Source organism: Schistocerca nitens, chromosome 12, assembly GCF_023898315.1.
Source record: "Schistocerca nitens isolate TAMUIC-IGC-003100 chromosome 12, iqSchNite1.1, whole genome shotgun sequence".
In the NCBI taxonomy this organism is placed as follows: Eukaryota; Metazoa; Arthropoda; class Insecta; order Orthoptera; family Acrididae; genus Schistocerca; species Schistocerca nitens.
In genome coordinates, this window is record NC_064625.1 from 28,844,440 (window position 1) to 28,868,311 (window position 23,872).

General features: G+C 40.1%; 1 protein-coding gene across 1 annotated transcript in view; it reads right to left on the minus strand.

The window, feature by feature from the left end:
• Positions 1 to 2,130: 2,130 nt before the first annotated feature.
• LOC126215199 (FAST kinase domain-containing protein 4) overlaps positions 2,131 to 23,872 on the minus strand; it is an 86,825-nt gene continuing 65,083 nt past the window's right edge. Inside the window, exons 8-11 of the mRNA XM_049941864.1 lie at positions 23,532 to 23,693; positions 17,802 to 17,901; positions 10,710 to 10,953; positions 2,131 to 2,351 (exon numbers count right to left, since the gene is read on the minus strand). Coding sequence (XP_049797821.1) covers positions 10,722 to 10,953; positions 17,802 to 17,901; positions 23,532 to 23,693 — 494 coding nt within the window. The 3' untranslated portion in view covers positions 2,131 to 2,351; positions 10,710 to 10,721. The remainder of the gene's footprint in view (positions 2,352 to 10,709; positions 10,954 to 17,801; positions 17,902 to 23,531; positions 23,694 to 23,872) is intronic.

Below are 23,872 nucleotides of genomic sequence, written 5' to 3' on the forward strand. Positions count from 1 at the left end.
ACCCTGTCTCACTCCCTTCCCAACCACTGCTTCCCTTTCATGTCCCTCGACTCTTATAACTGCCATCTGGTTTCTGTACAAATTGTAAATAGCCTTTCACTCCCTGTATTTTACCCCTGTCACCTTTAGAATTTGAAAGAGAATATTCCAGTCAACATTGCCAAAAGCTTTCTCTAAGTCCACAAATGCTAGAAACGTAGGTTTGCCTTTCCTTAATCTTTCCTCTAAGATAAGTCGTAAGGTCAGTATTGCCTCATGTGTTCCAATATTTCTATGGAATCCAAACTGATCTTCCCTGAGGTCAGCTTCTACCAGTTTTTCCATTCGTCTGTAAAGAATTCGCATTAGTATTTTGCAGCTGTGACTTATTAAACTGATAGTTCGGTAATTTTCACATCTGTCGACACCTGCTTTCTTTGGGATTGGAATTATTATATTCTTCTTGAAGTCTGAGGGTATTTCGCCTGTCTCATATATCTTGCTCACCAGATGGTAGAGTTTTGTCAGGACTGGCTCTCCCAAGGCTGTCAGTAGTTCTAATGGAATGTTGTCTACTCCCGGGGCCTTCTTTCGACTCAGGTCTCTCAGTGCTCTGTCAAACTCATCAAGCAGTATCATATCTCCCATTTTATCTTCATCTACATCCTCTTCCATTTCCATAATATTGTCCTCAAGTACATCACCCTTGTATAGACCCTCTATATACTCCTTCCACCTTTCTGCCTTCCCTTCTTTGCTTAGAACTGGGTTTCCATCTGAGCTCTTGATATTCATACAAGTGGTTCTCTTTTCTCCAAAGGTCTCTTTAATTTTCCTGTAGGCAGTATCTATCTTACCCCTGGTGAGACAAGCCTCTACATCCTTACATTTGTCCTCTAGCCATCCCTGCTTAGCCATTTTTTACTTCCTGTCGATCTCATTTTTGAGACGTCTGTATTCCCTTTTGCCTGCTTCATTTACTGCATTTTTATATTTTCTCCTTTCATCAAGTTCAATATTTCTTCTGTTACCCAAGGAGTTCTACTAGCCCTCGTCTTTTTACCTACTTGATCCTCTGCTGCCTTCACTACTTCATCCCTCAAAGCTACCCATTCTTCTTCTACTGTACTTCTTTCCCCCATTCCTGTCAATTGTTCCCTTATGCTCTCCCTGAAACTCTGTACAACCTCTGGTTCTTTCAGTTTATCCAGGTCCCATCTTCTTAAATTCCCACCTTCGATTATACAAACATTTAAAGAAGTTTTGGAATCCTTGTCCTAATTTTTTTGTATTCTTAGTTTCTGTATCATCGTCAACTTGAAATGATGAAATGTGGTCTCTGTCCAAAATAAGACTGAGTGTTTTCTTTCTTTCTTGAACTAGTTTCATTTTGAGCAGTATGCGAGTAATTTAATGAAACACAAGTACACCCCATTACATTGTTCCTCATGCAAGCATCAGTGTGGTTATGAAGATTACTAAAAAGAACTCTGTTAAATGTTTAAAACTTCAAACAGTTCTTTCCGAGATGAGGATTTCTTCTTTCTGTTGCTATAACAGTACTCAGCAAATTAAACTTACCTGAAACACAAGAAATAGCTTCTCATTCAGTTACAGAGTTACTGCATTCAAACATGTCACAGCCAACATAAATAAGTAAATTCACTGAATAGTACTTAGAACCTCCAGATGCAACAGAGGACCACCAAAGTAAATGGAATTTGGGATACTACTTTTAGATCTTTGAAAACATTTGGCTGAACTCTCGAGGAAAGCACTGCCAAAATGATAAAAACAGATTTTTAAAATGCTTTCTAAAAGAAATATAATTTTTTTTACAAATCAAGGATAATCCGATTATTTCCAAAATTTATGTTTGTGTTACGTTGTTTAGTTTTGTATTGTAGTGTTGGTGATTGCATATTGCTGTAGAGAGGAGGTATAAGTACCACGTAAATTGGTATCCATCATACCAATTTTTAAGAGCTTGCAAATGTTGTGTTCTTTAGACAGTTATAACATAACTGTCACAGTGGATGCTACAAGTGCCAAGTACCAATACTACAAGCACACCAACCATCAACTCTGCAGTGCACACTGAAGGTGTGAAAGTCAATTTATCGGTTGCCACAGCAAATAAAAACATTACTCTGAACTGCAACTAAATAGTAATATTTATAAATAATGGTCACATTGTTAGTTTGACATCAGCAGCACTACACACCACCACATTAACTCCACACGTAAAGACAAAACAATAAATTATGGAGAGAGAGCAGTTCTCTTGTCCAGATATTCCTGTTTCTGCCTTTGCTCACACTGTCCAGTTCCTGTCCATTGCTACAATGTCACTGTGCCTTCTTCTGTGCAACCTGCAAAAACAAAAATAATAAATTAATTTGTCTTCAAACTTTAAAATCTACACACAAAATGAAGTGTAGAACTCAACCCAACTTCGAAGACTTAGACACAGCTAATAAATCTAAAAGACGGCAAAAACATTCAAAATAAGAATCTCCTCTGTTAATTTTTCTCACTCGCATAATACGCTATGTCCAAGATAAATGCGGCCCTGCGTCAATAACACGCATATTAAACCATAGGAAAACAATTTCATTTAAAAGTAGAATGTACTTTTAAAAGGTTACAACAAATAACAGCGGAATCTGTGACAATTAACAACGCCTGGCACACTATAGAAAGATGGGCGGAAATAAGAAAATGATAATGTGTTGCTTATGGTGTGGGGCCGTTTTTATTTTGGCCATACTGTATATTACTTTGCAGCGTATCTTGTATATGATACATAAAAATTATGGGCCTGTGACACAAGAACTTGACGCAGGCTGCAACAATGTAGCTCAACTGCATACATCTGGCTTTAGATTAAAAGTTACTTGGGGACCAAAGCAGTCCAGTCACAGTTATCAGGAAGAAGATTACAGATTTTGAATGGGCACAGCAATCTGAATCGTAGTATTCAATTACAACATGAGTGTAGGTGAAAGTCTGTGTGTAAGACAGCAGACACCCAATTTGTTTCATTTCACCTTGTGGTCGGATTGCCACCTTACTGGGTATTGACACCAACAAGTCCTGTCACTTTGACAGCTTCCTTCCCAAAGTTTGCCACCCTCACTGCATTGCCATTCACGAACGGCCTATCAGTTGTGATAAGCAGTCCCTTTCCCACAATGAATAAGCTCTTGAGTAAGATTGCTAAGACACTACCCTCCAAAAATGGTCTATTAAGAAATACTCCATGCCACATCCTTCTAGCAGCTCTCTCGATCAGTCCACATTACTTGCTATCACATATGACTGGGACTAGACAACGTATATTACCTGCACTGAGTTCACTTTGCTTATGCACAGACTCGAGAACTATTCTTCCCAAACTCCTTCCCACATCCCACCAAAAGACATTCCACTGCCTACCTTAAAGAAGTAATACCTACATTCAATCCTACGTACACTCGAAACTCTCCCAGCACATGTCTTTTTGTGTACCAGCCAGATTTTTTTTTACTATCATATCATTTACATACATTAATTTCTATTGTAAATAACTGTAATGTAACACATATCGTTCTGTCAGAGATGGAAAAGGACTTGAAATAACAGCTGAATGGAATGAACAGAGTCTTAAAGAGACATTACAGTAAAAAGAAAACAGATTGCTACTCACCAAACAGAGGAGGCGGAACAATGAAAAAGACTGCTAAATATTTGAACTTTTGGGCAGAGAAGGCCTTCTTTGGAAATAGAAAACACACACACAAATTTCTGTTCCAAAGAAGGACCTTTCTGTCTGAGAGCTGAAAAGTTTATCAGTCTTTTACATTGTGGCTGCCTGCATCTATGTGGTGAGCACCAATCTACATTCTTTATATTGTTGTTAATCCCATCCTGAACTTTCCATTGTTTTATTTTTTAGTTACAACACATACACTGAGAAGAGAAAAGCAAGGGTGGTGGGGACTGCAACTCAATTACAACAACTGCTTCTCAAATTAGATTACAAAATGGGGAAAGTAGTAGATAAGTTTTGCTATTTGGGCAGAAAATGAACTGATGGTGGCAGCAGTAGGGAGGATATGAAATGCAGACACGCAAAAATAGCAAGAACAGCTTTAAATAATAATGTTAACTTCAAACACAAATTTAAGTGTATGGAAGTTTTACTTTTACAACTATTTGTCAGTAGGGAAGGTGGTTATTGCTGAAACAACTGGTTTCTGATTTTTTTTTTTCATCTCCAGTTTAGCCTTATTGCTTAAAATAACCATCCTCTGAAATAATTTTTTTGTTTTTTATTGCTATTATTTCCGTCAAAAAAGGTAGACACTGAACAACGATCAAAATATTTTAGGACTCACTCAGGTTTCTGCATTACACTTTTCAAGATATGTAGAATCAAAATATTAAACAAAGTAGGTAAATAAATGAAAGTTTAATCTGTCGATCATTTGCTGCTTTTCTTGAAAAGTAATGATTGGTTGAATACTAAAAAATTCACCATTATTCTCCTCCTGATTCTAATTATTAAAAATCTCTGCTCAAAAATTATGTTGTAATTGAGGATCGTACACTATTTGGGCATCACGAATAGTCGGTGCGAAAAGGTGAAAACTTAGGGTAGAGTACTCTATCTTTCGAGCTAAGTTGCGCATTTCAAAGTGCTAAAAGCAGATAACAACACCTTATGTACACACAGGAAGCAGATCAGCTACTTTCTATTCTTGCTGTAAACTACAAATGAATTGTTAAGTTTTTAATTTATAAGACTTTGTGTAAAATTAGTAGCATTCTCTCTTTTTAATTATTTTGAATTAAAAGTCTGTTTTGATCAAATATATACAGATGTTTTCTTTTTAATGGGAATTTGAATACAACTGATTTTTACTGACAAAATGCTCTTACAAAAAATTAAAATGAACAATTTAGATAGCAGGCAAAATATAACATTTACCAGGAATGATTACATGTCAATTGTTAAAATTTCAATAATGAATTAAGCCATTGGCCAAAATTTATTTTTTAATGTGTTCATAAATACTAGTTCTGTAATATATTTGTATCTAAGTTGAGCCCTTTCATAAGAAACAACTGTTCAAAGATGAAACCAAGCAGAACACCCTACTAAACCTGTTTTTAAAAAAGTTTTATTTGAAAACCAAAAATTTCAGGACCACTCATATGGTAAACTGGTACATCAGTTTTATGCCTCATTGTCAGTAAAAAATAAAAATACCTGTTATAACCATGACTAAACAAATGCCAAAAAATACCTGTTATTTAGAACTAAAATATCAGTACCAGTTTTAACTGGGCGGTTTTTCCCATTCCTATTTCTCGGTGGTGTAGCCTTATATGAAACATGGATGATAAGTAGTCCACACACGAAGAGAAGAGCAGCATGAATGTGGTGCTACAGAGGAATGACCAAGTCAGCAGTTTGGATAATTAACGAAGAAAGACTTCCCACCAGGTTTGACTACAGGGAAAATGCTCAAATGAATGTGTGTTGTAATAGTTTTGCAGAGATTAAGACACTTACACAGAATAGATTAGTGTTGAGATCTACATCGAGCCTGTCTTTGGACTGAACACTATGCCAAAGACGTTTCCAATCTAAAAATGGTTGTAGATTTAGCAGTGACAATAGAGTCACAGCAATTACATATAACATTGTCGAAGAAACACTACGATATAACCGACTCTGTGTCAGTTTGCTAAAAAAATGCAAAAAAGTGTGCACCCACAGCACATTATTACTGCTTGTTATGTATATCTTTATGTTCGAAAGAACATAACCTAACCAAAAAAGTAAAGTACCTAGAATACACAGAGGGATGTCAATGTAACTTTGTGTACATACTCACCATCAAATGCTATGTAAATGATTAACCCGTTAAGTACCAGTGTCCTATTTTGAGGACAGAGCACATATTTATTTATAAATACACGATAAATTATTAATTTGCAACTATTACTGTTCTACGTCATTTTTTGATGCTTTTTAAAATAAATGTGTGCTTACAGGAAATTAAAAGCAATAAATCCTACCATTATTGAATACTAAGGCACACTTTTCATTATTACACGTATTTACTTTATCAACAATTTAGTAATATTTGAAATATGTGGCAAAGATCATTTTGTGATTATTTATAGTCAACAATGTGTATTTTAAATTACCTGCATTGTTAGCTCAATTGGAGTTATATTCATTGTTTTCCATTGTTATAAAATTTAGTGTACTCGAAATAGGACACTGGGACTTGGTGTTATCATTCCAGTTATTTGTATTGCTGCATGTTGAAATATAAAACTCTGCTACTGCTGATATTTTTTCTTTTGAGAACGTGGTAATGTTTATATATATTACAGAATATGATGTTACTTTGAAATTTACAGCATATTATGTTAGCATATTTATGAATATGTTACCCATTAGTAAATAATACAGTTCCAGATGGACAGAGGTATTTACACATTCCCTTTTCTGTAGATTGTGCTAATGTATTATTCTTTCATTTCACTTTATTTTATTACATTTTATTTCGTTTTATTTTATATAGATTATAACGGCCTTCAGACGAGATAGATACTTCACTAACGAAGAAATAGAAGATATAATCAACAGTGACGCATTCTATAATGCAGTGTCAGATGATCAGGACCATATTGATATCACCGTATGTCCTCCTAAGGTAGAGACTGTATGACCGACGAAGAAAAAGGTCCAGACGATGTTACTGGAAACGTGGAAGTCTCAGATGTGGGGCGGGGGCTATTGAATTACGTTAGGTTGCATCAGAGAATAACGAAGAAACTGTACGTAAAACTTCAAAGCCAAGTAAATCCTAAGTTTCCAGAAGTAAATTGAAGAAGAGATGTCTTACTGATGAGAAAAGCAATTGGAAAAAGACACCTGCAGTTTATACAAAGCTGTCTCAAACTAGTGAGCATGACATCAGCACAAAGAGAGAGGAATTGAAGGAACAACTTTCTTCCTTGACTCCGAAGGAGATGTTTAAAGAACTGATGAACGAAAACATATAAGTGAAAGAAACTGTGAGATATGGAGTAAATATGAAGAATGCACTGGATTTACTGGATTTCAGACGTGCTGTTACAGTTACACACCTGAAATTTGACACTGGAAGACCGAATATTGGACATCCAATGGAATACCCATCAAGTCAGTTGAGAGTGATCCTGGACATCAGGTTTGATGGAATTGGTCATATGATTGACAAAACAAGCACGCAAAGAAGATGTGTAAGAGCTAAATGCAACCGGGAAACCAAAACCATATTGTGTTAAATGCCATGTAACAATGTGTGTGAAGTGTTTTGTACCGTTTCACAAGAAATAAATAGTTAAGACTTGAATACAGTTTAGTATGCTATGCGATACTGTTAGATCCCAGCGTCCTATTTTGAGGACGGCCATTATATCAGCATGTATAAATATTCTTTGGCTCTTTTTGTACTTATTGTGGTTCATACACTATGTACATTATAATTAAGGAATAGAAAATTCAGTTTTTAAAAAAAATTAATTTTGGACTTAATGGGTTAAAAGCCACAATCCTCTGTGACAGTTAGAACAGCCACAAGAATGTTGTTCACAGTCAGCACTGTTACCAGATCTGACAGCGTATATAACTGGCACAAACAGCATCAGATGTTGAGTGATCACTATTAAGGACACAGGTATGCGGCACACTCGTATTAGAGAGCATTCTCAGCACCTGACAGAGTTCGAAAGGGGCGGATCAAATTGTGCAGTACCCAGATTCGTCGGGCATTCAGATGTGACAGTCATCTGATGTGGGACTACACGGGAACGTGAGGGCAGGCATACCCCTCGGCAGTTTCCAGTCGACCACGTCTGACCACCAAAAGCGACTGTCAGCATATTGAGTACCGAGCACATCGCAACCCCTCCAAGTCTGTGCCTACCAGCTGAGAACAACATTCAGTAGCACCCTACAACATAGGTCGGTGACTATCACTATTACCATTTCCTGCGTACGCTGCTGTTAACACCACAACAGAAATGGCTGCGTACGGAATGGTGCCACGACCGGGATGCGTGGGCTGCTGTCGAATGGCATTACACTGTGCTCAGCAATGTACGGCTATCCCAGATGATCGATACTGGCAAGTCAGCTCATGGTCTCGTGGTAGCGCTTTCGCTTCCCGAGCACGGGGTCCCGGGTTCAATTCCCAGTGGGGTCAGAGATTTTCACCTGCCCCAAAATGACTGGGTGTTGTCGTGTCGTCTTCATCGTCATCATTCATTCCCATTACGGTCCGAGGAAGGCAATGGCAAACCACCTCCATTAGGACCTCGCCTAGTACAGCGGTGCGGGTCTCCCGCATCGTTCCCCTACACTCTGTCGAGAAGCACGGGACGTCATTTTGAAACGTAACAGCCCATTGAGGCCTATTTAAATGAACAATTCCCAGTCTAATTCAGGATTCCACATGTAAACAAAATATGTAACTCATCCAGAAAAACTAATAACTGAGAAAATAACTGTTTAATTTATTTCAGTTCAAAGTCTAGAAGCTCTGTAAATGAAGGGAATAATTCCTGTGAAGGGAGTCTCCAGTAATTAATAGAAAATATAAATGTATTATTGTAATTTCTTATTTGAGAGTTTACTCTCGAAAGAATTTACAGACATGTACTAATATCGTAGAGTACTTACTGTACTGAGCAGACATACGTTTATATGTGTATTTTCAGTTATTTTGTAACAATTTTAATTGTTACTTAATCAAATGTTCATCTTAAACAATGCCGAGGATTGTTCGGGATTGTTAAGAAAGTATAAAGGGTGGCTGCCGTGTTGGCAGAGGGGTCAGTCTGGTATTAGTTTCTGAGCAGTGAGCATGTAGCTGCTCCTTTTGTATTGTAAGTATTGTTTGCCATTGTAATAATACTTTAATTTTGTCTTAAGGTACAATAAATGTGTTTTAAAATAGCATGATACAAGATGATTTTTAATTTTAACTTTTCTGAAGTTGAAATTTTACAGTAACTGTCTCCAGGACTTTCGCAGTGACAGAATGCCTTATACGACGAGTAAAACAACCCCTAAGAATGTTATAATTTCCATTCCACGGCAGTGACCGGAGGGGAGGGGATCGACAGTGGCCGGAGGGGAGGGTGTCTCCATTCGTACAATGTTTTGGAGCAGCACGGCAGTGTTACACCTCACGTCGAGATGTGTGGAGCCGTCGGGTATTACTTCCAGTTACGGCTGGTAGCGACTGAGGGAACTCTGATAGTACAACCGTACATCTCTGATATCCTGCCTCCTCGTGTGTTGCCTCGCATGCTGCAGTATCGTGATGCCATTTTGCAACAGTCATCCACACACAGCACGCGTCTCTAGAAAATGCCTGCACGATGCTCAGGTACCTCTGTGGCCCACAAGATACCGACATGTTTTCCCAATTGGGCACATGTGGAACTGGCTTCGGAATCTTCTTTGACCGAGTGCCAGTATACAGGATATCGAGGACCAGTTGCAACAGTTGTGTGCCAGTTTGTCTCTGGAGAGGATGCAGTGGCTTCACGACACCTTTCCCAACCCGATCAGTGCCCACACCTCAGCCAGAGGGGGTGCAGTACTACTAATAAGGGGGGGTCATACTGCCAAGTTCTTTGTAAGTTTGCCTCAACTCTGCAATCACTCGAATAACGTCACGTACCATTCCTATCCGTGAAGTTTCAGTTCGCTTCTTTCTCCCCTTCTGAGTGTTTCACTTTTTTTGTCAGGCAGGGTAGTTCTTGAGCCACGACTTAGAATCTAATATTGAAAAAAAGATCCTTCCTCAATTTCTTCAGAGATTTACTCTTTCAAGATTTGCATCTCCCACAATCGTTTCAGCTTTCTAGTTGCTGTTACTCCTCATTAACATATAATATTGTAAAGTTGTAGGTGATATTTAAAATAATGTAGACAATACAAAATTTATGGTCAAATCTCCATTATAATGAGGAAAGTCTTATACAAATGTGAGCACACTTCGGCTCATATTCACTCACGGTAACCACTTCTGTTTTTTGGCATCAAATGAAAAAGGGTCATCAGCAGAGATACATTTGCTCAAGTGACCACGAAATTGGTGTTCAAAGAAGAAATGAAAAGATAAAAAGACAAATGTTCCTTCATAACCACGAAGTTAAACGGACTACTTTATGTTGCAGCCACATGACGCGGCGGATATTATGGGCACTAGTTGATGGAAATGGACAGCCCTTTATAAAATAATCTTTTCACTGAGAACTCATTTATATGTAGTATATGAAAGTGGAGACTCGTTTCTGAGGGTGACAGATAGCTGCATTTTGCTACATTCATCTAGTGTCGTAACCTCCCTGAAGACAACAGCATCGTCCACAAATAGTCTCAGAGATCTTCCACTGCTCCAGCCACACTGTATGTCGTTCTCTGGGAGTTACACCTTTTTTCCCCTTGTGTCTTTCCCAGTTTAACTTCCACTGTAAAGAACTGAAAATTTCTACAGGTGCACCAAGTCAAGTTTGCCAACTGACTGAAATCCAGAAAAGTGAGTTACGCAGTATTGTTTCTGTTCCTTATGCACATATGATAGAAAGCATACATTGCAAGCTAGAGTAATAAGCAAGCACTTTAAACAAACAATAATATCAATTCTGTATGACACAGTCCATCTACTGACCTGAGACTAGAGCTAGCCGTTAGGGGACGGTGCAGCGGCCAGCTGTTTGAGACGCCTCTCCAGGAACTGCACCCTCTTCACCAGGCTGTCACCGACACCTGCAAACTCGGCGTGGTGTACGCGGAGAATGCGGTAGCCGCGGGCAGTCAGTAACCTCTCCGCGAGTGCGGCAGGACCCGCAGGAGGGGGCGGGGAACCGCGTCCGCGGCACACCTCCGCGTAGCTCCACACCAGCAATGCTACCCTGTGGAAGATGTAAATGTAAAGTATTTGAGGATACATTACAGCTCTGAACAAAGTGCAGTCACCTCGGTGGTGATGGTTTTATGTGAATTAGAATGTGATCTTAGGTATGTGTCTGTGTCCAGAATCCCCCCTCCCTCTCCCTCTGCACACTTTCTGCAGGAGACATCCTCAGAGGTTATAAAGACAAAGATAGTTAATGTTCATTCATAAATGTGTTTAGCTTCCTAAAGCTGCCAAAGTGTTTATAGGTAACTGCACAGTAGTCAAGTCGTGATGTCGTCCGACCGCTGCCAAAGAACACACAGTCCTGTAAACATATCACGAGCAATCCATTACTAAAGATCACTAATAACAACTCATTTCCAATAGCTGCCATATCTTGCGGTATCAGTTTTGCACCAATAGTGGGAGAATCCCAGGTCGACTAAATGTGCTTTTGAGATGTTGGAATGACTCAGTTGGTGACTAGCAGTTGAGGGCGACGGTCGGGCTGTAACCCAGACGTACACACGAGGTATTAATTTTGAAGATTGGACAGTTTGAAAGTGATATGCAGAATTATTTGAGTTATGATAGAAATTCAGTTTTCATGGGAAATAATTCTGTGAGTTACGAGCAGTCTGAAGATCATGACGTGACTGGCTAGCACGTGGCAATCTAATTTCCTAGGTGGCCGTATACAAAAGCTGGATATTGGAAGTTTTAAACAACTTCATATAAAGTAAGTAAACACTGAAATAATTCCTTCACATTGTAATGGTTCTTTATTTACGTGACCATTACGGCACTCCAACCCCAGTTCTAGATACCAGTAATATCATAATACTTTTCTGCGAAGTAATAGACATATTTTTGTGACAATATTCACATTTGGTTTTATTAATGTATAGGTACCCCAATGTATCGATATTTTACAGTGATATGGTTTTGTGTGTATTCATCTCTGTGAGACCGTCATAATCTTTGACTTACTCCTAACCGTTTTGGCACTAATGCGCACAGAGCAGTCTTTGTTTTACTTTGCAGAAGTTGTTATTTCTCTTTGTAAAAGAACAGTCAAGTCTTGTGTTTGGTTAAATTGGAAATTAAATATATGAAGATTGATACAAAACTGTTTTCTTGATGATGTGACAATTAAGAAGTAGTATATGTGAATTTACAAGAAGTTTAGTAAAAATGTGGATCGTGAACACCAAGTCAAAAATAATTTCTACCATACCATTGTTCAGATCTGGGATTGTTTGATCATTAAAAATTTCCTGAAAAATGCATTCGTTAGGTCTTCAAATATTGCTAAAATACAGATCTGGCCCTTCTAGCAGTCAAAGTGGAATCACCCTAGAATCAACAAGATGAGCCATAACAACTTCAATGAAATCTACGTGGGAATCCATTCAAGATAAGTGCCAAAATTAATGACTTTTTTTACAGTGACTTCATTATTTCCATTCTGACGATACCATCCACAGTCAATAACTTTGTTGCTGCCCGATAAAGCGAACGTATGCTGTGTGAGCAACATTATTAATCTGATTTCTAACCTACTTTGCGAGTGGTGGTATTGTTAGAACATGAACTAAATGAAAGAAAGTGACTTGTGTGGCAAAGCAGAATGAGTCGGATAGATCGCTGCTAATAAGGTGAGTACACAGTTCGTTTGTTATACATTTTTACGAGCTTCCAACAGGAGTTACTTATTTACAGATACCTGTGTACTTACTAGTTTATTTTTGTAATTTGTTGCATGTTTGAGTGCTTACCAGGCACAATCTTTTATTTTAATAACAGTGTAGTGTACAGTATCACCATTTTTATCAACCCTCGTATTCAACAGGCTTTTGTTTGTTTTGATTAGTGTAGTTCGATGTTGGACAGACTGTCAGTGAGAAAACACTTAGAATTCCTGCTGCTAATAAGCTGAATACACCATTCATTCGTTACATATTTTCACAAGCTTCAAACAGGAGCAACTGCAGTAATGGATAGGAACTGTGATTGCTGTGTACAGATGTGAGCTGGGTTGGTGACTCTTCATTCACAGTTCCAGGCTGTGTTGGCTTCCGTCAAGCAGCTGCCAAAGGCATCACTGTGGGGTGTCAGATGCAGGGATGTGAGGGACGTCGAGCATGTCGTACGTGTCCCCCGATTGGTCCACTGCTGTGGCCGCCACTGGTGCTGCCTGCACTGAGGTTGACCCCTCACCCACGGTTGAGTGGGAGATCATTCCAAAGTCTGGCAGGCAGCGAAAGACTTTCTGAGGGATCAATCATAGGGCCTCCCTGGTTCATTTGACGAACAGGTTTTGGCCGTTAACTGTGGCTGACGAAGTCTATAAGCCGGATGCAGTCGCCCACTCTGTTCCAGAGGAAGCTTCTCGGCCCACAAGGTCTGGGCATTCATAAAGGGTGGGTTTGCTGGTAGTTGGGAGCTCCAACGTTGGGGGTGTGAAGGGGCCCTTTAGGAACATGGCTGCCGAGGAGAAGAAGGAAGCCAGTGTGCACTCTGTGTGCATACCGGGGAGAGTCATTGCGGATGTGAAAAGGGTGCTTCCGGATGCCATGAAGAGTACAGGGTGCAGCCAACTGCAGGTGGTGGCTTATGTCGGTACCAATGACGTGTGTCGCTTTGGATCGAAAGAGATTCTCTTTGGTTTAGGGCAGCTAGCGGAGCATTTATTGCTGTCAAAAGTAGTTTACCTTGTAGTGAAACTGAAGCTGATAGTTCCAGCGAAATAGTATGGGTAGAGGTTATACTTGACAATCAGACTAAACTATTAATTGGATCGTTTTACCGACCTCCTGACTCAGAAGATATAGTTGCTGAACAGTTCAAGGAAAATTTGAGTCTCATTTCAAATAGGTACCCCACTCATACAATTATAGTCGGTGGTGACTTCAATCTACCTTTGATAAGCTGGAAAAATTATATGTTTAAAGCCGGCGGCAGGCATAAAACGTCACCCGAAACTGTACTGAATGCTTTCTCAGAAAATTATTTTGAACAATTAGTTCACGAGCCCACTCGCAGAGTAAATGGTTGCAAAAGCATACTTGACCTCTTAGCAACAAATAATCCTGGACAAATAGGGAGTATCGTGACAAATACAGGGATTAGTGACCACAAGGCAGTTGCTGCTAAGCTGAATACCATAACAGCTACAACCATAAAAAAGAAATGCAAAGTATATCTATTTCAAAAAGCTGATAAAAATGTTCTAAACACCTTTTTAAGAGACAATCTTCACTCCTAAGTGTGGAAAAGATGTGAAGTGATTTCAAAGATGTAGTATTGATGACAATTGAGAGATATATACCACGTAAATTAATAAGAGACGGTACTGATGCCCGCCCCATGGTACACACAGGTCAGATCACTGTTGCAGAAGCAATGAAAAAGCATGCCACATTTAAAATAATGTAAAATCCCCAAGATTGGCACAGTTTTGCAGAAGTTCGAAATATAGCACATACTTCAACACGAGATGCTTTTAATAATTTCCACAATGAAACTCTGTCTCAGAATATGGCAGACTCTTGTTGTACATAAAGCACACCAGTGGGAAGATGCAATCAATACCTTCACTGTGTGATAACAATGGTGAAGTCACTGATGACAGTGGCACTGAAGCAGAGTTATTAAACACAGTTTTCAGAAACTCCTTCACACCAAAGAAGACAAAGTAAATATTCCTGAATTCCAATCAAGAACAACTGCCAAGATGAGAAAGATAGAAGTAGATATCCTCAGTGTAGCAAAGCAGCTTAAATCCCTTAATAAAAGTAAGGCCTCCAGTCCAGATTGTATGCCAGTCAGGTTCCTTTCAGAGTATGCTGATACAATAGCTCCATATTTATCAATTATATACAACTGCTCACTCACAGATAGATCCATACCTAAAGACTGGAAAATTGTTCAAGTCACACCAATACCCAAAGAGGAGGGAAGTAGAAGTAATCTGCTGATTTACAGGTCCATATCACTAATGTCGATTTGCAGTAGGGTTTTGGAACATATACTGTGTTTGAACATAATAAAGTACCTCAAAGAAAACAATTTATTGAGATACAATTAGCACAGATTCAGAAAATATTGTTCTCGTGAAACACAATTAGCTCTTTATACTCATGAAGTAATGAGTGCTATCGACAGGGGATGTCAAATTGATTCCATTTTTCTAGATTTCCAGAAGGCCTTCGACACCGTTCCTCACAAGCGTCTTCTAACCAAACTGCGTGCCTATGGAATATCGCCTCAGTTGTGCGAATGGATTCATCATTTCCTGTCAGAAAGGTCACAGTTCATAGTAACAGATGGCAAGTTCGCGAGTAAAACAGAAGTAATATCCGGCATTCCCCAAGTAAATGTTATAGGCATTGCATTAACAATAGATCTGCTGAAAAATGGCATGTATTCTTAAGGTAATATACATGGGAGTTACCCAGAAACTTAAGAACCTTTTGACCTAAATACATAAAAACGAAAGATATCAACACGAAACTACACTCCTGGAAATGGAAAAAAGAACACATTGACACCGGTGTGTCAGACCCACCATACTTGCTCCGGACACTGCGAGAGGGCTGTACAAGCAATGATCACACGCACGGCACAGCGGACACACCAGGAACCGCGGTGTTGGCCGTCGAATGGCGCTAGCTGCGCAGCATTTGTGCACCGCCGCCGTCAGTGTCAGCCAGTTTGCCGTGGCATACGGAGCTCCATCGCAGTCTTTAACACTGGTAGCATGCCGCGACAGCGTGGACGTGAACCGTATGTGCAGTTGACGGACTTTGAGCGAGGGCGTATAGTGGGCATGCGGGAGGCCGGGTGGACGTACCGCCGAATTGCTCAACACGTGGGGCGTAAGGTCTCCACAGTACATCGATGTTGTCGCCAGTGGTCGGCGGAAGGTGCACGTGCCCGTCGACCTGGGACCGGACCGCAGCGACGCACGGATGCACGCCAAGACCGTAGGAACCTACGCAGTGCCGTAGGGGACCGCACCGCCACTTCCCAGCAAATTAGGGACACTGTTGCTCCTGGGGTATCGGCGAGGACCATTCGCAACTGTCTCCATGAAGCTGGGCTACGGTCCCGCACACCGTTAGGCCGTCTTTCGCTCACGCCCCAACATCGTGCAGCCCGCCTCCAGTGGTGTCGCGACAGGCGTGAATGGAGGGACGAATGGAGACGTGTCGTCTTCAGCGATGAGAGTCGCTTCTGCCTTGGTGCCAATGATGGTCATATGCGTGTTTGACGCCGTGCAGGTGAGCGCCACAATCAGGACTGCATACGACCGAGGCACACAGGGCCAACACCCGGCATCATGGTGTGGGGAGCGATCTCCTACACTGGCCGTACACCACTGGTGATCGTCGAGGGGACACTGAATAGTGCACGGTACATCCAAACCGTCATCGAACCCATCGTTCTACCATTCCTAGACCGGCAAGGGAACTTGCTGTTATAACAGGACAATGCACGTCCGCATGTATCCCGTGCCACCCAACGTGCTCTAGAAGGTGTAAGTCAACTACCCTGGCCAGCAAGATCTCCGGATCTGTCCCCCATTGAGCATGTTTGGGACTGGATGAAGCGTCGTCTCACGTGGTCTGCACGTCTAGCACGAACGCTGGTCCAACTGAGGCGCCAGGTGGAAATGGCATGGCAAGCCGTTCCACAGGACTACATCCAGCATCTCTACGATCGTCTCCATGGGAGAATAGCAGCCTACATTGCTGCGAAAGGTGGATATACACTGTACTAGTGCCGACATTGTGCATGCTCTGTTGCCTGTGTCTATGTGCCTGTGGTTCTGTCAGTGTGATCATGTGATGTATCTGACGCCAGGAATGTGTCAATAAAGTTTCCCCTTCCTGGGACAATGAATTCACGGTGTTCTTATTTCAATTCCCAGGAGTGTATATTTACAAAGCTACAGTACCTTACTCTATCTTTCATTATAGTCACCACAGCTGTCCAGGAACTTATTGCTATGTAGAACTAGTTTTTCAGTTCTCATGTTTTACTCCACTACTGCCAATGATTTGACCTAGTATCTCACTGCTTTGAGGTCTTCTTCATTTGTGAACTTTTTCCACCCAAAAATTCCTTTCATTTTGGGAACAAAGGAAAATCACTTGGTGCCAAGTAAGGGCTGTAAGAAGCACACCCAAAATTTCCCACTTAAGACACTGAATTTTTTGCTGTGTTCCTGCTGACACATGACTCCACACATTATCGTGAATCAAAAAGATCTTTGACAACAACACTACACATCTCATGTTTTGAATGGTGCACCAAAGTCTTTGAAGAGTTTCACAATAGGCCTCTGAACTGATTGTGTCTCCTCTTGGCAAAAACTCAGAAAACGAGTGACAATACACACTTCACATCTGGCAGAATTTTCGATTGGTGCCTCCATTTTGAAGGGTTACAGAACAAAGAGATGTGACTGCTCAGCATAAAACCTCCGCTCATAGTGAGAGGAGCTAACTGACACACTTGTGACAGGAGTGATGGGGGATCAGGGCCAGGTGTGGCGCACAATTGTTCTTACTTTCTGGATGACCCTCATAAATTGACAATTAGATATAAACATAATGTAAACAGTAACAATAACATAGTGTTCACATAGTCCAAATACACAATTTTGTATTGTTTGTTTCCAGAAGAAATAAATAAATGCCCAATGATAGTGCCACAAATCTGGAGAAACAGATTTGGGAACAAGCAAACATACAACTGTTATTACCTACAATGCAAACACTTTTAATCACATTTTATGTGAGCACTAGCACTCTGTTCATTAACTTCAAAAAAGAAATCCAGACTTACTGTACTTACTTTGATCCCTTTCTGTCAAAACTCCGAGGTGGAGAGGACTTGTTGTCTGGCTGAGGCAGCGGTAAAGGATTGCACTTCGAGTCAACGAGACACTCGGCATCTGAAAGAGTGTAATCAGCATTGCTGGAAATTTTGTGTCAGTGCTGGCTAAGAGTATTCAGTTTACATGGAAATAAAATGTTGTAAACAAACCATTTGTTTGGAAGAAAGACACAAGGCATGTAATCACCAGTGAATCGAACACTGATAATAGCTGCAAAAAATGTGTGGAACTATGCAATGATTTGGATCAAAATATACCTTTCTCGAAACCAAATGCTTTCAAAACATGCATTATCTAATTATGTGTGTAAAGAAAGGGCATACAGAGAAACAGTACAGAACAATGTTTCTTTAGTCCTACCACCTTAAGAGCAAAGGTTAGTGTTATGTTTATTTCTATTATGAAATACTGGTAACAGGTACATCAAAGACAGATGTTACAACTGGAGAAGAAGGGAGAAAAATGCACAAATTGAAATAAAAGATAAAGGGTGGATAAAAGGCACTGGAGAAGGTGGGGAGGGAAAGAAACATTAGTATAAAAAGCTATTATAATAATCACAATTATGTAAAATAAACATAAAACTCAAAATAGCATTTTCTACCAAGGAATAAAATTGTATAAGGAGATTAAAGAAACTCATTTAAAAAGACAGTTAAAAATTACCTGTTAACTCAAATATTCAAGACATGAAATGTGTAGTGTCAGTATCTCCATTTTCAAAGACAACTTTTCACGCGTAACAGTTATGAAAAGGATAGACTATTACTCACTGAAAAGATTACACATTGAGTTGCAGACAAACTGTCCAGAGCAGCTGGAGACTGCGGTCATATGTGCGTGAGATGCACCTGCTTGTGTGAATGTGTATGAAGGCTTTGGTCAAAAGGTTAATGTGTAACAGTCTTTTTCTTGTGCTTATCATTTGGCTGCAGCTCAATGTGCAGTCTTTACAGTGAATAGCAGCAATCTCTCCTTTTCATAATTTTTGATAATCTACTGTTTAATTGTTCACATTTGATTTATGACTAAAATGAGAGAAATTATTTAGTTGAAAATGTTAAGTAAGATTATTTAACTTAGATGAAATATGTGGCATGTCAACAAATGAACTATATAACAAATTATAACAACTACAACCTCACAGTGGTTTGCAGAGTATATATGCAGATGTAGATGTAGATGCAGATAGAAAAAAATTAATTGAACAATAAATTTTTGTAACATGTTCCAAGGGAATGGCTGAACAAAATAATATTATCTTTAACAGGACCTATATTACAAACAGATAAGATACATCAGTGAGATTAGGCAGGTAAGTGAAGCAGCTGTGATCACACAAAGTAGTCTTTCTCAACGGGCTAAGTGAAATTACAGTGACCAAAATAATGGAAAAGATGGGACATGCAAGTAAAATGGGTAATTAGCGATATGGCCTGGGTAGGATTACGAACAGTGCCTGCAGTCGGAAGTGGCAAGTAAGGAAACTGTCAGATCATTCACTGTTAAGCTTGCACGGATGGATATATGTTTATTAACCCTCCAGTGGGCGTGCCTTGGTATAAAGTGCATCAACCACAAACAACATTGTCTTGTACCATTCTAGTGTTGCTGTACAACTGTGAGCTCATACTTAGCACATGTGCAAAAATGAAATGTGGATTTCAGACAACAGATGTCGTTCCAATGCAGTTTGTGTTATAAATATTTGACACAGTGCCGTTTTGTCATGTCATAAACAAACGTGAGACGTGCGCAAGTGATAAATTGGAAAAGTGTGTGCATAGCATAGTGTTGTTGTCTTCAATGTGTTGAAATTTATACCGAACAGAGAGCATCTGCAGGCAGCATTTTTTTTTTTTTTTCCATTTGAAGAAAACTGCTGCTGAATTGTACTGATTACTTCGAGAAGCTTACGGTGAACGTGCTCCCTCAGCATTTCAAAAATGGTGACTTCGATGTTACAGACAAGGAACGTGGAAAGCCGTCAAAAAATATGAAGATGTGGAACTGGAAGCATTGTTGAATGAAGGTGATTTGCAAACAGAAAAACAACTTGCTGAGCAATTGGGCATTAGTCAACAAGCCGTTTCCAATTGGCTATGAGAGACGGGAAAGATTCAGAAGACCAGTAGATGGATACCACATATGTTGAATGACAGGCAAATGGAAAAGCACAAACACAAATGTGGCATTTTGCTTGCTCCATACAAAATGAAGTCATTTTTGCATCATATGGTTACAGGGGATGAAAAGTGGATTTATTTTGAGAATCCCAAGCACAAAGAATCATGGATAGACTCAGGCACACCATCCACATTGACTGCAAGACCGAACTCCTTTGACAAAAAGACGATGATCTGTGTTTGGTGCGACCGGAGGAGTGTGGTCTATTAGGGCTGTTAAAACCTGCGGAAATGGTTAATACTGAACATTACCAACAACAATTGACTGACCTGATCCATTTGCTACTTGAAAAAGGCCACAATACTGAATGAGTCAACACAAAGTCATTCTTCTTCATAATAATGCTCCTTCAGATATGGCAAAACCAGTTCATGATATGTTATAAGTACTTGGCTGGGGAGTTCTAACCCATGCGGCTTACTAACCAGACTTGGTTCGTTTTGATTACCACTTGTTTGCACTGATGGGTCATGCACTTGCTAAGAATTGATGTGACTTTGGTACATTTAAAGATGTGGAAAAATGGCTCGATCAATGATTCGCAGCTAAAGGGGAAATTTTTTACTGCTATGGTATACATAAATTGCCCGAAATATGGGCATATATATAACAAATGATGGAGCATACTTTGAATAAAGCACTATCTATCATTCTTCTGCATTTAACAGGTTTTTTTAGACAAAAACTATTCATTTCCTACTTGTACACCTGGTATTCCTTTATTATTGCTTGAACTAACCCAGTGCTAAGTTATGCTGTCATACGTCTAAGTGAGGAGCAATAATATAAAATAAACTGTGAGCTAGGTGAGAAAATGTATGATCCAAGCCAGAAAATGAGACAGATGCTGAGCTAGCGGCACAATCCCACAATGGGGCAATTATATACGCGATAATTAGCAATATAATGAGTGGCTGGTTGTGATTTGTTGCAACTGCACTGTTTAATGTTTAGAGCGTGTCATAACTGTGGGGTAAGACTTGTGCATGGCATCAGAGTGATGAAATAAAAGTTTCTTTATTATTTTTACCTAAGCAGTGATTTGGCTCATATAATGTAAGCTTATCTTATCATTGTTTAATTAAACTAAGATTAAACTGTGATTTTCCTCATTCATGTTTACCATGGTAACATTAAGACAGCTATTCTTTAATTGTGTACAAAGTGCACTGCATGTCCACTCACGTTACAAAAATCGGCGTGCCCATTTGAGGGTTAATTTCCATTACTTCAAGGCAGTTCATCTTCCTCCCCTTATTGATGTGACCCAACAATTCATGTTGCACTTTGTAACTATGGTCGTCTTTAAGCATGTGGTCTGCGAAAGTAGAATCTCCTTTTCTAAGTTTCCAACTTTTATGGTGTCCTATCAAGCAGGTGCATATTGCCCTGCCAGACTTGACCTATACAGAATTTGCCACAATTACAAGTGATTTTGCATATTGTACTCTTTTCCAAAGCTGAAGTGCTGTCTTGTATTTCCTTCTTTAGAAGTCTTTGATGTAATAATGAATTAAAAGTTTTCCAAAAGTTTAGAATCACAATAGAACTTGGTTTCCCCTATCCGTGACACTGTCCATATAACATCTGAAAAGCGGAGATCTAGTTTCACAGGATCAATTACTTCAGAATCTATGGAGGAAGCTGTTTCGCTCCAGGTAGATCATAATAACTCTGAATATTTTCTAGGATTCTGCTATAAATATAATAACAATGATACAAGTAAATAGTTATGTGGTCCTCTCTCTCTCTCTCTCTCTCTCTCTCTCTCTCTCTCTCTCTCTCTCTCTCTCTCTGTGTGTGTGTATTTTCTTTTCTGAAGCAGGCTTTCAAAAAAAGTGTAACTGCCTTTTAATTCTACCTGTCTGCAGCTCAACATGTTATCTCTACAGTGAGCAGCAATCTACACTTTTCATAACATAGTTGATATCACAACCTGAATTTCATTGCTACATAACTCATAGCAACTACAGTACATTATGAAAATGTGTGGCATCACAGTAAATATATTTGAAAGTCTGCGGCAAACATTACTGAAATCAACTGACAGATTGCGACCGCATGTGAGGACGGTTTGGTACCAGTGCCCGAAAGTCCAGTCTGAGGTTGGCTGTGCGACAAGAGTGATTCTCCTCACCCATCCTACTCACTAGACCTCAGTCCGTGCAACTTCAACCTGATTCCACAACTGAGGAAAGTGCTACACGGGAGATGCTTTACAAACAGGGCAAATGTCCTCACACGATTTTGGCGACAGGTGACTCTCACTGATGGTTATGCCAATGGCATTCAACGTCTTCATCATCCCTGGCAACACTGTGGGTATGCACTGGGTAACTATAGTGAAGCACAGTATTGATTTTGATTCATTTCCGTTCCTTTTGCACTTGCGTACAATAAATTTATACAGAGTTCCAATCAGTGTGTTTCATTTCAATCTTTACTGTGACCTCATGTACTAGAAACCTATTTTACGTTGGCACTCAGATACATGCCAATGGGCTTGCCACAGTGGTAACACCGGTTCCTGTCAGATTACCGAAGTTGAGTGCTATGTGGCTGGGCTAGCACTCGGACGGGTGACCGTCCTGCTGCCGAGCGCTTCTGGCAAGTGTGGAGCACTCAGTCCTCGTAGGGCCAATTGAGGAGCGAGTTGACAGGGAAGTAGTGGCTCCAGTCACAAAAACTGATAACGGCTGGGAGAGTAGTGTGCTGACCACGTGCTTCCATACGTGTATCCAGTGATATGTGTGGTGTGAGGAAGAAATCGGTACTGTTGGGCCTTCATGGTCTGTTTGGATGGAGTTCCCCCCCCCCCCCCCCCCTCCTAGATACGTACTGCTGTATTGGTTCAATGCACATAACGACATAACGGAATTTGCGTATTGTCGCATTATCTCCAGTATACAATAGTTGCCATGACTTGTGGAATGACCTTCTTATATACAAGGCGGTCACAAGCAGTACGAAAAGGTTATAAAAGTGTTGCAGGGTAGAAATAACTGATAAGAACTGATATGTTAGCCATTTCTGAGTTATTAGCATTGCAGTTAGCCAATCAGGCTGTTGCACTCACAAATTCAAGTGGCCCGCCAGATACAATAAGTCTCAGTTGTTCTCATAGAGTAGATGATAGCACACTGATTGCTGAGACTGCTCAGCCTTTGGCTTGGGTTAAATCTCTCTCTTGTTTAGTTTTAGGAAACCAAAGGAAGAACACATTTGGCGATGCAGTGTCTAGAGGGTCACTTGAATTTGCATGCACAATGGGCTGATGGCTAACTTCAATGTCAATTAACTTTGAATTGGCACAATGTACTGAATTTTTCTCTTAACAATTCTCAGCACAAGCCACCCTGCAACACCATTACAAGTTTTTCAGACTGCTTCTGACTATCCTGTGTGTGTGTGTGTGTGTGTGTGTGTGTGTGTGTGTGTGTGTGTGTGTGTGTGTGTGTGTGCACATTTTCCTACACAGTACATTAGCAGAGGTGACTCACCCAGCAGGAATCCCATGCCAGTGTTGACACTGGAGCGCAAGTAAGTCGCCGACGGCAGGAGGTTGGTGAGCGCATCAAGCACGGACGCGACAAGTGCCTGCCTCGCCTTGGTGCGCGCGATGGGAACTGCTGCCACATCGGACGTGGGTGACAACAGCGGCCCTGTCAATGAAAATGGCAGCATCGAAAAAACTGTGTAGCTCACTAATGAGAAGCACACTAATATTTAATAGTGTACATGTGCAGCAAGTTACCATAAATTCAAAAGTGAAGTTAAAAAGAAAACAAGACAAAAATGCCTTTTACTTAAATTAATATAATAACTACAAACATTCACTGAA